The sequence below is a fragment of the Andrographis paniculata genome, unplaced genomic scaffold (assembly GCF_009805555.1).
Source record: "Andrographis paniculata isolate CXL003 unplaced genomic scaffold, ASM980555v1 Contig53END, whole genome shotgun sequence".
NCBI classification, from domain to species: Eukaryota; Viridiplantae; Streptophyta; class Magnoliopsida; order Lamiales; family Acanthaceae; genus Andrographis; species Andrographis paniculata.
This window is the reverse complement of record NW_026137588.1, coordinates 3243673-3260511: the sequence shown is the minus strand read 5'-3', so window position 1 is coordinate 3260511 and position 16839 is coordinate 3243673. Positions and strand designations below refer to the sequence as shown.

General features: G+C 39.1%; 1 protein-coding gene across 1 annotated transcript; it reads left to right on the top strand.

Annotated features, from left to right (window-relative positions):
• Positions 1 to 271: 271 nt before the first annotated feature.
• Positions 272 to 827, top strand: LOC127255261 (uncharacterized). The gene is made up of 2 exons (XM_051280733.1): positions 272 to 722; positions 790 to 827. The coding sequence occupies exons 1-2, from the start codon at positions 272 to 274 to the stop codon at positions 825 to 827; spliced, it is 489 nt and encodes a 162-aa protein (XP_051136690.1).
• Positions 828 to 16839: the final 16012 nt, after the last annotated feature.

Below are 16839 nucleotides of genomic sequence, written 5' to 3'. Positions count from 1 at the left end.
ATGTTTCTGTTTGTTTATTTCAGTTATCAAAATGTCGTTCAATCCACTTATGACTGTTCTCAATCAAAACAAACTCGTTGGTCCGAATTATTTGGACTGGAAACGAAATCTGGACATTGTCCTTGCTGCGGATGACTATAAATTCGTCCTAAGCACCCCTGCTCCAGCAGACTTAACTGAGGAATCCACTAAAGAGGAAAGGGAGGCTCATCGGAAGTGGCATAGGGCTGATCAAATGAGCCGTTGCTACATATTGGCGTCAATAACCAATATGTTGCAATTGCAGGTTGAAAAGTTGCCTACTGCTACTGACATGATGTTGAGCCTCAAGGAGCTCTTTGGTGAGTCAGATAGGGCTGCTCGATTTGAGGCAATGAGGAAGATTATGACTTCCTTCATGCCAGAGGGAACTTCTGTGCGTGAGCATGTTCTCAAGATGATGGAAAATCTGAATGAGATAGAGCTGCTCGGGGGTCAAATCGATGCTGACACCAAGATCGATATGATCCTGCACTCACTCCCTAAGTCCTACGAGAATTTCCGTCTCAACACAATCCTGACCAAGAAGGACTATACTTTAGCCGAGCTTCTTGTGGATTTGGTTGCAGCGGAGGGACTCATGGGTAGGACTCCACAGGCGCTGTTTTCTGCGCAGTCTGGACCTTCTTCGTCGAAAGGCGGGAAGAAGAAAAAGCCTGCCAAGAAAAAGGGTGCTGCAAATAGTGGGAGCAAGTCGGTCGCGCCTTCTGGTGGCGTGAAGAAGCCAAAGGGGAAGTGCTTTAAATGCAGCAAGACAGGACATTGGAAAGCTGATTGTCCCCTTCTGAAGGGCAAAGATGGTCTCTTCTACTTTGCTTGTTGAAACATGTTTCGCGGCTAGTTCTACCAGTATTTGGGTAGTAGATACAGAAGCCACTGATCATGTTTGTTGTACAATGCAGGGGTTCCTGCCACCAAGGCAGCTGAGTGAGGGCGAGATTATCATAAGCTTGGGAGATGCAACCAGAGTGGCAGCGGTTGCAGTGGGAGATGTGCATTTATCTTTTTCTGATTCAGTTTTAGTTTTAAAGAACGTTTTGTATGTGCCAAGTTTTAGAAAGAATTTAATTTCAGTTTCGAAACTTTTTGTGGATGGATATTCAGTTGTTTTTAATAAAAGCGTTTTTATTATGAGAAACAAAGTTGTTATCTGTTCTGGCACATTGGAAAACAATCTTTATACTATTACTAGTGCGCATCAAACTGAAACCAATACTCAAGTTCATGCATCTTCATCATTAAAAAGAAAACAATCTTCTAAATCGAATCAAACATATCTTTGGCACCTTAGATTGGGTCATGTCAACCTTAGGAGGATCCAAAGACTAGTGAGCAGTGGTTTCTTGGACTCTCTCCAAGTGGAACCATTCTCAGTCTGCGAGTCCTGCTTGGAAGGCAAGATGACCTCCAGGCCTTTTAAGGCCAAGGGAAATAGGGCTAATGAAGTGTTAGAATTGATTCACTCTGATGTATGTGGGCCTATGTCAATTCAAGCTAGGGGTGGTTTTGAGTATTTTGTGACTTTCACAGATGACTACTCAAAATATGGATACATTTACTTGATGCGCCGCAAGTCTGAATGCTTTGACAAGTTCAGAGAATTCAAGGCAGAAGCGGAGAACCGTCAAGGTAAAAGTATCAAGTCATTACGGTCTGATCGTGGTGGCGAATACCTTAGCGCTGAATTTAGGCAATATTTGTTAGAGAATGGGATTACATCCCAGTTGACTGCGCCTGGTACTCCGCAACAGAATGGCGTGGCAGAGAGGAGGAATAGGACTCTTTTAGAAATGGTGAGGTCAATGATGAGTTATGCTTCTCTACCCATCTCGTTTTGGGGATATGCCTTGGAAACAGCGGCGTACATCCTGAATTATGTGCCTTCCAAATCAGTTCCTAAAACCCCAATAGAATTGTGGTCCGGGCGAAAGCCCAGCATCAACCACATTCGGATTTGGGGCTGTCCAGCACACGTGTTGGACAAGGAAGCTGATAAGTTGGCATCTAGGACGGAAGTACGGCTATTTGTAGGATACCCTAAAGGAACACGAGGGGGTTGTTTTTATAGTCCTAAAGACCAGAAGGTAGTGGTGAGCACCAATGCCAGGTTTTTAGAAGAAGACTATATGCATGAGCATAAGACCCCAAGTGAAATTATTCTTTACGAATTAAGGGGAGACAATCAAGTACCAAGTGTACAAGAAGATATACCACAACAAACTGCACAGCGTGTTGACCCTTATGTCACCACACATGAATTGCCTCGGCGTAGTGGGAGGGTAACTCGATTACCCAGTCGTTTCTTGTTAGTGGGAGAGTCCTCGGATTCAGTCCCCAGTGATGAACAAGAACCTGATCCCTGTACCTATAAAGAGGCAATCCAAGATGTTGATGCAGATTCTTGGCATAAGGCCATGGATTCAGAAATAGAATCCATGCATGCTATGGAGGTCTATGACCTCAAAGACCTTCCCAAAGGCAAGAAAGCCATTGGGAGCAAATGGGTCTTTAGGCGTAAGAGAGGACCTGACGGGAAGGTTACTACCTTCAAGGCACGGTTGGTTGCAAAAGGTTTTACCCAGAAAGAGGGCATCGATTATGATGAAACCTTTTCACCAGTAGCCATGCTAAAGTCAATCCGGATACTCTTATCCATAGCAAGTCACATGGACTATGAGGTTTGGCAAATGGATGTCAAGACAGCATTCCTTAACGGGAATCTGGATGAGGACATCTATATGCAGCAACCTGAGGGTTATGTGAAGAAAGGCCAAGAGCATCAAGTCTGGAAGCTAAAGAAGTCTCTTTATGGACTTAAACAAGCTTCCAGATCTTGGAATATTCGCTTTGATGAGGTGATCAAATCCTTTGGATTTGAGCAATGTCCAAGTGAAAGTTGTGTGTACAAGAGGTGCAACGGAAACGTAGTGGTATTCTTGATACTATACGTAGATGATATTCTTCTCATTGGAAACAATGTCAAGATATTATTAGACGTAAAGGTATGGCTTTCTGAACAGTTTCAAATGAAGGACATGGGAGATGCATCGTACATTCTTGGTATGAAGGTCACTCGTGATCGGAAGTAAAGAATGTTGTGCTTATCTCAAGCCGCCTACATTGATACTGTGCTTGCCCGTTTCAGCATGCAGAACTCCAAGAAAGGATTCTTACCTTTCAGACATGGAGTTGCTCTATCTCAGGATATGTGTCCTAAAACACAAAAGGAGATAGATGAGATGGCTATCATTCCTTATGCTTCGGCTGTAGGAAGTCTCATGTATGCCATGCTGTGCACGAGGCCTGATATCTGCTATGCTGTTGGCATGGTAGCTAGGTATCAGTACAAACCTGGTCAAGGACACTGGATTGCGGTAAAACATATTCTCAAGTATCTGAAAAGAACTCGAGATTATAGTTTGGTTTACCAGTCTGACAATCTAGTTCCTTTGGGTTACACTGATTCAGATTTTCAAGGTGATCGAGATGAGAGAAAGTCAACCTCGGGTTATGCGTTTACCTTGGGAGGCGGAGCTATTTCATGGAGAAGCGTAAAGCAGAAATGCATCGCAGATTCTACCATGGAAGCCGAGTATGTTGCTGCTTCTGAAGCAGCAAAAGAGGCTGTATGGCTCAGGAGCTTCTTGTATGACTTAGGGGTGTCTGAGAGTTTGCCTGAGCGTGTAATCATTTATTGTGATAACGCTGGTGCAGTGGCAAACTCAAAAGAACCTAGAGCTCATAAAGCAAGTAAACACATAGAAAGGAAGTACCACATCATACGAGACATCGTAAAGCGAAGAGACATAGCTGTCACTAAGATTGCATCGTTGGACAACTTGGCAGATCCCTTCACGAAGACTTTACCCATTAAGGTTTTCGAGAAACACGTAGAGGGCCTTGGTTTACGATACATTGCAGCTAGACTTTAATATAAGTGGGAGAGCATGTTTTTGCATTGTATACTAAAAGTTTAGCTTTAGTATAAGTGGGAGATTGTTGGATTATACTGTAAAGCAAACTTTTAGTACGCTTTTGTATTATTCAATTTCCTTATTAACTGGAATAAATAAATTGTTATTTCACATTGTGTTGCTTTTATTTATGTTTTATATATATTAGCATGTCCACTTATTTAATATTGTAGACAACATGGTGTGTGGAGATCACACAGAAGATCTTGTTGTCAGTTCTTTATTAAATATAAATGGGTTTCACAACTGAGATGGTTATGGACAAAACCATCGGTTTAAGTTGTAGTGTAAACTTGGAATTAGTTTGTCTTGACTATTAGTTTACACTAATGTGCTGCGTCACATTGAAAGGATCACAGTTGAGATATGTTCTTCTATTCTGACATTGAAGAACCAAGATCTCGGTAACTCTGTTAATTCTTAACCTTAGATGAAATAAATTAAATATATGGAATAAATGTTCGTTGCTTTAATTTACCATAAGTGAGAATCCTTAGTGATTCAATATGCTTCGTATTTTGGGCAACTACATTATTCGCATAGTAATTAATTTATTATCATTAAGGCACCATGTCCTGGACATCCAGGTTGATGACATCCCCTTAAGGAACTCAATAAGGATTATTGTATAAACCCTGCAGGTGGATTTAATCCGTACAATAATAAGTTTTGAGTGGTATTACTTAAGGAATTAAAAGATATTAATTAATTAAATTGTCAGAAGATTTAATTAATTAATGGATGTGGAACATCTTAAACATGGGGAATTAATTAAGTTTAATAGAAGCCCAGATTCAATTTGGGTTGGGCTGGGAGTGCAATATTAATTCTTTAATGGAATGAATTAATATTTTATGATTCGAATTATATTCAGGGCTGAATATAGAGATTTGGATCTATAAGGGAGCCCGAGCCCAACACCTTCTAAAGATCCCCGGTCTGGCCCAATTACCTGTTGGGAGACTTATTAATATGCGGTCTTTGTCAAACCCTAGTGACGTTTTTTTTTTAAAAAAGAGGCGAAAACCACAGGTGCAAGCCGTCAGCTCTAGGGTTTCACGAAGAGCAAAATTCGTCTCCCTCCGTTTGATAGATCGCCGCCCATCCGGTGTTCGAGCGGGGTTTGGGAACAGTCTGGAAGGTCTCTAGCGGAATCAACCTGTTCGTGATTGCTGTTGGTGGTTCCAAAAAGGGTACATCTCTAGTTCATTCTTATAGGAGCATGCTTAGGATCGTTTAATACCATGTATGTACGCGTTGGCATCCAACAACGATCCGTGGGAATGAACAGCCCTCACCGGCGTGTTCCTACATCATTAGTTAGAGTGCGAAGCTGTGAGACATTTTTTTTTTAATCATGGACATGTTTGCCGGTTTTGGTTCTACGTAGAGGCATTCTAGTGTAAGTGAGGGTGCAAACCATGGTTTGCTATCTTACCCGAGTTCCGTAGTCGGAGAATCGATATTTGGGTGGAAGCTTGTTATGGGAGAAGAAGAAAAATTTGGTATATATGTAGGGGAGGAAGAAAAAGAAGATCGGTAGAAAAGGAAAAGAATGAAAAAAAATAGGTGGGGAACAAGAAGGAGGCGGCATCATCAAGAATGAGTGTTTTTTGTGTATAAAATAAATTTAAATAATTTACAGTTAATCATTATTTGAATTATATATAAAATTAAATTTATTTTAATATATGTGGTTTAATATCAATTTTTTAAAATAAAATTAATATTTTAAATTTATGTTATATAAATATTATATTAATTATAAAAATAGTAATATATTTGCAATTTATATTACTAACGAATAAATTAATAGTATATTTGACCGCTGCATATGCCACAATGCATCTAAAACAGTCAAGTCAAGGCCAATCCGGAATTGTTAGAAGTTAGTTTGGAGCAGCCATGGCGTCTCTAGTGAGTTTCTCGGTGAATCTTCTTAAGTCTCTTTGTGAAAGTCTCCGGTGAGGTTTGAAGTCGTTCTTTGTGACTCCTTTTGAGTTGTCCCGGGGGTGTCAAGGTTACAGTGGTAGGTGAGCTCTATCTTGAGGCATGATTAACAAAGGCCATCTACATCAAAAATCTAAGTCGACACTATCATCCTTTCACTCAGAAAAAGAAAGAAGAAGACCGAAGCTTAAGATGTTTGGAGGAGTTACCAGAGAAGGTGACCCAAGGAAGAAGTCATTGTGTGCTGTCTGTCGTCCTCGGAGGAGAAATATCCATTCGTCTGTCTGTAATCCGTCGCCGGTGGAGCCGTGGAGGAGACTGCAACTGGATGCCATTTGAGTCCACCACTTAAAAGGCTGGACTCCTTTTGTATTTTTATTATGTAGTATTTGTATAATTTTAAAATTTAAATAATTGTAGATTTACTAAAGATATTATTATTATTTATATTCAACTCAAAAACTTAAAAAAATTAGTTCAAATACTGCAACTATTTAAAAATATCTTAAAAAACCGGATAAAATAAACTTAAAAAAAGCTTGTTTTGTAATTCTTTTAGAATATTTATTATATTATATATTATTTATATAAAAAAATTTCAACCCGCGCCAAAAAAGGCCACTAGCGGGAAGAGAAGAACGCAGCAGTCGCCATTTGATTTAACCGCTGACATTGTCGTGGTTGGTCGATTTCTGAATTGGAGGTTGTTCCATTGCATGAAGGGATGTGGATCTAAAGGCTCGTTTGTTTGTTTCTCAATTTCCAGTTTTAATCTCCTATTTGTTTATATTTTATTATCTTAGTTTTTTTTATTGGATTATTCGATGTTGCTTTTCCTCTCTAATTCTTATATTTTGTATTTACGATATATTTTTTGAAGAGGCCCGCCAATCTAATAACAAATATGCTACTATTGTATCAGGGCCTTGGTGGCTGACCGTTTGTGCAAATTCGAGAAAATAAATGAAGTTCTAATTAATTTGGTAACTCGATCATAGGTAAAAAGTTAAACTATGTCTCTTCATTTTTTCTTATATTTTTCTTTGTAAAAAAATGATTAATAATATGCTGAAAATTTATATTGATTGACTAATGTGTTCTCTTGCGATTGGATAAATTTGTAGGAATTATTTGTTGGTTCTTTGATTATTTTTTCATGGTGGTTTTTGGATTATTTGTTATCCTTGTAAAATTCTAATAGCTATAATTAAATGAATGTTTTTTTTTTTTTTTCTAGATTTTCTTAGTATTTTTTTTATGAGTTGCTGGAAATAGATATATCTTGTCAAATAAAATTGATTGTGAAAATATGGGATTATATGTTAATGCATGCATGACGCGTAGTTATATATTCTTTGAGATCTTTGTGATTAAATCTGATTATTTGGTTGGCATATTATGTTATTGATTTGGTGATGTAATCTTTGAGTTTTCACTATATTAGGAATAGATATAGATCTCATGAATTTGTATCTTTTGTCTCCAAACTCCAGAATTCTACTATTTGGATTGTATTTTTCGAAAAAAAAATATTTTTTTCTGTTAGTAAATGTGGCTCACAAAAGGGATAGGATGTTAAAATGCCTGTTGGGTTCCTTTTGGGGGGTTACACTTAGGAAATATAAGTGTATTAGTTAGAATTTAGTTAAGAGAGTTATGATTTTATTGGCTATATACTATACGGATAATGTATTTAGTCAAGGTTGTATCTTCTCTCTTGGAGAGCTTGGTTAATAAAAAGGAACAAGAACAGGCACCTCCGAGGACATAGGCAATTTTTGTTGAACATCGTCAATTTTGTATTTTTCTTTTCCTCTTTTCTGCATTTGGCTTTTACGTTTATAACAATTGGTATCAGAGCGCCAAGAGAGAACCATGACATCCTCTGCGAAATTTGAAGTTACCAAGTTTGATGGAACTGGGAATTTCACACTGTGGCAACAGCGGGTGAAAGATCTGTTGGTTCAACACGGGATGCCAAAGGTGTTGGAAAAGAAGCCGGAGAAGTCTGACCATCTGAATGTATGGGATGCTCGTCAGGCAAGAGCAGTAGCCACCATCCGATTATGCATGTCTGATGAAATTGTATTTCATGTGATAGGGGTGGAATCAGCCACAGAAGTGTGCCAAAAATTGGAAAATCGTTATTTGGCAAAATCGTTGATGAATAAGCTGTATCTGAAACGAAAGTTGTATGGCCTTCGACTGCAAGAAGGTGGTGATCTGACACTTTATCTCAATACATTAAACCAAATAATGGTGGATTATGGAAAACTATATCTGAAACTTGAAGATGAAGACAAAGCCATGATTCTCTTCTGTTCGTTACCTTCATCCTATGAGCATCCGGTGACAACATTGACTTGCGGAAAAGATACAATCAAACTTGAGGATACAATATCACACTTGTATCATATAACCAACGTCGGTTAGAAGATAGGGCAAATATGCAAGGTGATGGATTGTATGCTCAAAAGGGGAAAAATTATGTTGAGACACGGTGTTAGCCAACTAGGAGCAATTTTGTAAGAAGGGGAGGAAGGTCAAAGTCAAGGAAAAATGTGCAGTTTTATAAGTGTCAAGCTTGGAAACTTCAAAAGAGATTGTCCAAACAAGAAAGGAGGTGGGGGCACAAATGGAAATAAAAATGGTGAAAATCTCTATAAAGGTTCCTCAAATAACGGAAATGTCGTGAATGATGATTTAGACATTAGTATTGATCTCCTTGTTGCATCTAACTCAAAGATGATTGATGCCCGGATTGTTGACAGTGGATGCTCATATCACATGACTCCACATCGGGAATGGTTCAGAACCTATGCTCCAGGAAACTATGGGACAGTTTTACTTGGTGATCATGAGCCATGTGAAATTGTTGGTATTTGGATGTTGAGGATTTTGATGTTTGATGGGGTCATAAGGATTTTAAATGAACTCAGACATGTACAAGCATTTAAGAAAAATTTGGTATCTTTGGGTTCAATGCAAAAGAATGAATTCACTTTTAAGTCCGATGAAAAGGCTTAAAGGTGGCCCATGGAGCGCTAACCGTGATGACAACAAGTTTGATAGAAGGAAATATCTACAAATTTGAGGGAACTACGGCTGTAGGTGGAGTTTCTACTGTTGAATCTGGTGTTAATAATACTACACTATGACATGGTCGCCTTGGTCATATGGGGCAAAATGGGATGCAGAACTTAGTAAAAACGAATCTGTTGCAGGGAATTCAGAATTGCAATTTGGATTTTTGTAAGTACTGTGCACTTGGAAAACAGTCCAAGGTGCAATAAAACAGCCCAACACATTACACGTGGTGTTTTGGACTATGTCCATTCAGATATGTGGGGTCCTGCAAAGGAGCCATCGATGGGTGGAGCTCTTTACTTTGTTTTCATCGACGACTATTTACGAAAGCTATGGATTTATTTTCTGAAAAATAAATCTGAAGTATTTGAAAATTTTAAGATATGGAAGACTAAAGTTGAAAATCATTCGGGAAAGAAAATTAAGTATTTGCACTCAGTTAATGGTACATATTATACAAATGATGCTTTTACACAGTTTTGTGAGGAGCATGGAATTCAGCATCATTTCATTGTTTGGAAAACTCCTCAACAGAATGGTGTTTCAGAGAGGATGAATCGGACCATTTTGGAGAAAACACATTGCTTATGCCTTAATGCAGATTTACCAAACGTGTTCTGGGCGGAGGCTATTAACACAACCTGCTACTTGATTAACAGATCTCATTGGGCTTCGTTGGATGGCAAGATTTCCGAAGAGGTATGGTGTAATTGTTCCATTGATTTGTCAGGCATATGTTCACATTCTAGGAGACGAGCATTCAAAATTATCCAAAGTCAAATCCTTGTATTTCTATTGGCTACAAGAAGGGAACCAAAGGTTATAAATTTTGGGATCCAAAGAAAACTAAAGTGATTGTAAGCCGTGATGCAATTTTTAATGAAAAGGCTTTGTTTACAAGTGAAATTCAGATGGTTCAGGTGAGGATTCAATGAAGGTGGAGCTTGAGATGAGTGATCCTCAACATCGAGATAACCAAGAAAAATTTCAAGGAATGAGTGATCACATTGTTGAACCAGAAGCACAAGGAAGGCCACGATAAAAGACTAAACCACCCATTCGTTATGGTTTTTAAAACAATGCCTCTTTTGCACATGTAGCTGATTTTGATGACCCGGAAAATTATAAAGAAGCACTCCAAAGTGTTGAAAAAGATGCTTGGATTGGTGCAATGGAAAAAGAGATGACTTCTTTGAAGAAAAATGGAACATGGATGTTAGTGAAGTTACCAAAGGGTAAAATAGTAATTAGGTGCAAATGTGTCTTACACAAAAAGGAAGAAAATAAATTCAAAGTGCGACTGGTGGCAAAGGGCTTTGCATAAAAGGAAAGGATAAACTACAATGAGGTATTTTCTCCTATTGTTCGTCATTTACCACCACCACCCCCAAAAACCGATCCAAATTATTTCAAGTGGGAGGAGACCGATTTAATGGTCTTCTCATGGATAATCCAAAACATGGAGAGTAAGCTAATTACTGGCTTCGCCCAACACCAAACATCGAAGGCCGTTTGGGATAGCCTCGCCGTTACGTACGGTAGTGGCACCGCAGACCCATTCCAAATCTACGATTTGGAGGTCAGAGCAAACAAAGTAAGTTAGGGACAATTGACCTTAGAGGATTATTGAAACAATATGCAAGCGATTTGGCTTAACATCGATAAATGGGAGCCAAACCCCCTGGGATGTTGCGAGCAAGGTATTACCCGATATCAAAAGTTGATCTTAAACAGACGACTTTACCAGTTCCTCTCTGGCCTCAACAAGTACGACAACATCAGACGGGATATCCTTAAAGAGTCTCCCATTCCCTTAGCCGAGTCGACGTTCTCTAACGTTATAAGGGAGGCCGCCCGGAAACAAATACTACAGCCAGCAACCAACCCAGCCGACGTCAGAATTCTATCATTGGGAGGAGTTGGATATGGCCTTGTTGCCGTCACGCACCCACAAATCAAGGGACTCTGAAACAGTTGTCTTCAAAAGGGAATCAACAGCCTCGCTCCGGCAATCCATCATCGCGAAAAGAAGACAAATCAAAACTCATTTGCACTTACTGTGGAATGAGAAAACATACCAAAGAAACGTGCTTTCAGATCGTGGGTCATCTGGATTGGTGGGAAGATAACCACAAAATACAACAAGCAAGCGGAAAATTGGCCGTCCGAGTAGATGGAGGGGATGGAGGTGACAACCGTGAGACCGCCGTCGGAGCTGCCATGATTGCCAGAAGCTCAATAGAGGAGAAAGGGAAAGACAGTTCGCAGGGAGAAATGAAGAGGCAGAATGCGGCAAATGAGGGAAGGGAAAAAGGTATAGGGTTTGGGATTTTATCCCCAAACCCCCAAACTTCTTATAATTCATCATATGTTGTTCATGCCAAAAAGAGGGAAATTGATAAGAATAACGGGTGGCTTTTCGATTGTGGAGCTACTGACACAATGACCTTTGATAACACTGATATTTCCAACCCATCAAAGCCGCTGCGAACACATGTTCAAATTGCTAATGGGGATCTTATCCAAGTAAAAGGAGTATGAACCATAAAGATTACCCCTACTTTGCTGCTCCCTAATTGTCTTTATGTCCCTTCCTTGTCTCATAAGCTTCTATCTATCAGCCATGTTACACGAGAATTAAATTAGACTATGGTTATGCATCCTCACTTTTGCTACCTGCAGGATATCAGGACTGGGGAGATCATTGGACGTGGCACTGAGCAACAGGGACTCTATTATGTGGATGAGATAACTCAATCGGGCACTACTATGCTCGTTCATAGATCTGCGAATCGGGAGACATGGCTTTGGCATCGACGGTTAGGTCATCCCTCCATGAGGTATCTGAGGCTTTTGTTTCCAAAATTAGCTAAGTCTAGTATTTCTTGTGATAGCTGCATCATTTCTAAAAGTCACCGAAACTCATTTAAACCAAATAATACTCAAGTTGACACTAGTTTTTCCCTGATTCATTCTAATGTTTGGAGTCCATCTCCTGTCTTAGGCGAACAAAATTTTAGGTACTTTCTTCTTTTTATTGATGACTGTACTCTTATGGCATTGGTGTATTTCTTACAAAACAAGTCTCAAGTAGTTGATAAATTCACCCATTTCTATGCCATGATACAAACTCAATTTCAAAAATCTATCCAGACACTCATTTAAACCAAATAATACTTAAGTTGACACTATTTTTTTCCTGGTTCATTCTGATGTTTGGGGTCCATCTTCTGTCTAAGGTGGACAAAATTTTAGGTACTTTATTCTTTTTATTGACGACTGTACTCTTATGACATGGGTGTATTTCTTACAAAACAAGTCTCAAGTAGTTGATAAATTCACCCATTTCTATGCCATGATACAAACCCAATTTCAAAAATCTATCCAGACACTCAGGTCTAACAATGGAGGAGAGTTTGTCAACAAAACCATGAAACATTTCTGTGACCAAAATGGTATAATTCACCAAACATCTTGCCCCTACACACCCGAACAAAATGGCGTGGCTGAAAGGAAAAAAAGGATCCTCCTTGAAATGACTCGTGCCATGATGATTGACTCTCATGTCCCTGCCTCATTTTGGTCTGAAGCCATTGCTACATCTGTTTACCTTCTAAACCGCCTTCCTACAAAAACCCTAAACCTTCAGACTCTGCTACAAAAACTATCCTCCATAACATCTATTCCTCCAACTCTAACCCTTCAACCTCGAGTCTTTGGTTGTTCTGTATTTGTTCACATCCCTAAACACGAACGAACCAAACTCTCTCCATGTGCTACCAAATATGTCTTTGTGGGCTATGGGATTCATCAAAAGGGGTATAGGTGCTACAATCCTCAAACCCGTCTAGTCACCACCACTATACATTGCAATTTTTGGAAACAGAGTTCTTTTATTCCAACCATCTTAGTAGTCAGAGGGAGAGTACAAGTGAGAACCGTGATGGCTCCCGTGATGACTCCCTAAGCTGGTTGCTGATTTCATGCCCCGATCCAGTGAAAACATCTAATGATGAGTCTATCTCAAACACAGAGAAACAGTCCACTGCTCAGCCATCTGATTCCACATCTCCTCAACCCGTGATATCCCAAGTAAGAGATTCTGACCCTACACCTTCAGTTAGTATGACTAACCTTCTTGATGAAGAAAATGAGGAACATGACTACAATGAGGATCAAAATGAAGATATGGTAAATGACACTCTTCCCAAGGTACTACCGCCTAGAAGCAATCGCGATGTCCCCCCTAAGAGATATAATCCCGAAAGGATTTCTCGACACACTTGATATCCTATTGGACAGTTTGCTCAAGGAAATATGTCTATAATAGCAGCAGCCTACGAAACAGCTCTGTATGAAGAAGAAATTCCCCACAGTGTTGAAGATGCTCTTGGAAAACGGGAATGGAAAAATGCTATGCAACGGGAGACAGATGCATTAACTCGGAATTATACATGGGATAAGTGTCAACTACCCCAAGGTAAAAGACCTGTCGGATGTAGATGGGTCTTTACGATCAAAAGATACCCAGATGGATCCATCGAGAGATACAAAGCTCGCCTTGTGGCAAAAGGATACACCCAATCCTATGGGATATACGATGCAGAAACTTTTTCTCCAGTCGTAAAGATCAATACCATCAGGGTTATGCTCTCAGTAGCAGCAAACAAAGACTGGCACATAAGTTTGATGTCACAAATGCCTTCCTTCACGGGGAATTGAACCAATAGATCTACATGGAGGCACCTCATGGATTCTCGGGAGAATTTGGAGACAACAAAGTTTGTAGATTAAAGAAAACCTTGTATGGCCTCAAACAATCTCCTAGAGCCTGGTTTGGGAGATTCACTAATTCCATGAAGAACTATGGATACCGGCAGAGTAACTCAGACCACACTCTATTCCTGAAAAAACAAGGTAATCTTATCACCTGTTTAATCATATATGTAGATGATATGATTATAACAGGCAATGATGTTTGAAGAGATCAAGCAGTTGAAAGTTAAGTTGTTTAAGGAATTTGAAATGAAAGACTTGGGAAAGCTGAAGGACTTCCTCGGCATTGAAGTTCTGAGATCTCAAAAGAGAATATTCATCAATCAAAAAAAGTATACCCTTGATCTTCTTACTGAAACAGGAATGCTGGACTGCAAACCAGCAAACATGCCGATCGTTGTCAATCATGGATTGCAGATTAGAGAAGGAACAGAGTCAGCTGATCGGGGAAAATACCAACGTCTGGTAGGCAAACTTATCTATCTCTCACATACTAGACCAGATATTGCCTACGCTGTGAGCATGGTAAGAAAGTTCATGCATCAACCCCAAACTGATCACCTCAAAGTTGCGCTAAGAATCGTACGGTACTTGAAGGGAACGTTCGACTACGGGTTATTGTTCAAAAAGACCGGAAACCTCAAGATCCAAGCTTATACAGATGCAGACTGGGCGGGAAATCCAATAGACAGAAGGTCAACCGCTGGATATTTTACACTCGTTCGAGGGAATCTTGTCTCACGGAGAAGTACGAAATAAAGGGTTGTGTCTCTCTCGAGTGCAGAAGCTGAGTTCAGAGGAATTAAAAGTGGACTTACTGAAGTCCTTTGGCTAAGGAAACTCTTGACAGAGCTGGATCTCAACCCAACCAAGACATGTCGGATTTTCTGTGACAACAAGACTGCAATTAGTATATCGGAAAATCTGGTACAGCATGACAGAACCAAACATGTTGAGGTTGACCGACACTTCATCAAAAAAAAGATAGAGAATGATATCATGACACTATCTATTGTGCGATCAGAAGATCAGCTGGCTGACATCCTTACCAAAACAGTAGATTCCAAAAGTTTCACAAGGGTTCTTCACAAGTTAAGCATCGGAAGATCCGTCACTTAACTTGAGGGAGAGTGTTGGAAGGAAATCATAACAGCTAGATTAGATCAATTAGAATATGTCAAAAATCAATAAGAGATAAATTAGGGTGTAAATTGATTTGTTACCATGTAAATTGTAATCATTCTCTATAAGAGAAATTGTATAGATGATCTAAAAAGAACATAAAAAATACAAGAAAAAACATTCAAAGCCATTGAACATGTTCTTTCTATTATTTCATCACAACTGATCTATGTTTAACATGTCTAAGATTCCATATGTAAGTGTTGTTGGGTGTTTAATGTATGTCATAGTTTGCACTAGACCGGATATCTCTTATGTTGTTGGTCAAGTTAGCAAGTACATGGCTAATCCAGGAAAACAACATTGAGAAACAGTTAAATGGATTTTCAGATATCTCAAGGGCACTCTTAGTTATGGCTTATGCTTTGGTGACACGAATAAATAGCTAGGTGTTGTTGGTTATGTTGATTCAGACTATGCTACAGATCTTGATTGCAGAAACTCCACTTCAGGTTATGTGTTCACTTTGGGTGGTGGTGCAGTGTGTTGGAAATCTACTGCTCAACCTGTGGTTGCATTATCAACAATGGAGACTGAATATATGGCTGTTCTTGAAGCTGCGAAGGAAGCTTTTTGGTTACACAATTTATTCCTTGAATTGAGAATAAATCATCTTGGTGTGAGGATGTTCCGTGACAGCCAAAGTGCAAATTTTTTTTGGCTAATAATCAAGTTTATCATGCTAAAACAAGCATTCTAAAAGAAGCAGACAAATTTTACCGAGCAAACCGAAGAAACAAACAAATTATTTATGACACATTCATTGATGTGTGGTGATGAAAATAAAGATATTTGGTTTGTGGACAGTGGTTGCTCAAATCACATGTCGGGAAATAAATCTTTATTCAAAGATCTTGATGAAACACAAAAATGAGAAGTTCGACTTGGTGATGGAAAGAAAATGAATATTGAAGGAAAAGGTACAATTATTGTGAAAACAATTCAAGGTGATTTTCGTCTTCTCCATCATGTGCAATTTGTGACTAGATTAGCTCATAGTTTGCTAAGTGTAGGACAATTAATTTCAAGTGGCTATTCGGTTATGTTTGATGGCGAATCATGCATTATTCGTGAAAAAAATTCTTGTCAGACACTAGCGACTATCGGTATGACAAGAAGTCGAATGTTTCCATTGGATGTATCTCGATCAGTGGGCAAAGCATTGGTTATTAGGAGAAATGAAGAATCAAATATTTGGCACTTACATTATGGCCATCTACATGTAAATGGTTTGAAGTTGTTATGTCAAAAAGAAATGGTGGTTGGATTGCCAAATATTTCAGAGATTGATTTTTGTGAAGCATGTGTGTATGGAAAATAGTCCAGAGGTTCATTTCCTAGTGGGCGATCTTGGAGATCTTCAAAGTTTTTGGAGCTTGTACATGCTGATATATGTGGGCCAATGCAAACAAAATCTCTTGGTGGAAGTCGATATTTTCTCCTGTTTATTGATGACTATAGTCGTATGACTTGGGTGTATTTCTTGAAACTCAAATCTGAAAGTTTTGATAACTTTAAAAAGTTTAAGGTTATGGTGGAAAAGCAATGCAGAAAAAGTATTAAGGTGTTGCGCATGACAGAGGCGGTGAGTTCTTGTCTAATGATTTTATCTCTTTCTGCGAAAATCATGGCATTCGTAGGGAACTTACAGCGCCTTATACACCGGAGCAAAATGGTGTTGCTGAAAGAAAAAATAGAACAGTGGTGGAAATGGTGAGGAGTCTTTTAAAAGCTAAAGGACTTCCGAAGTCTTTTTGGGGAGAAGTAGTGGCAACAGCTGTGTATTTATTGAATATATCTCCTACGAAGGCTGTTTTGAATCGAACACCAT

Excerpts from the sequence above, each read along its gene's own strand:
- LOC127255261 (XM_051280733.1), top strand. The coding sequence starts at position 272 with ATGTTGCAATTGCAGGTTGAAAAGTTGCCTACTGCTACTGACATGATG. Across the intron at positions 723-789 it reads GAAAAAGGGTGCTGCAAATA|CAAGACAGGACATTGGAAAG; the intron begins GTGGGAGCAAGT and ends CTTTAAATGCAG.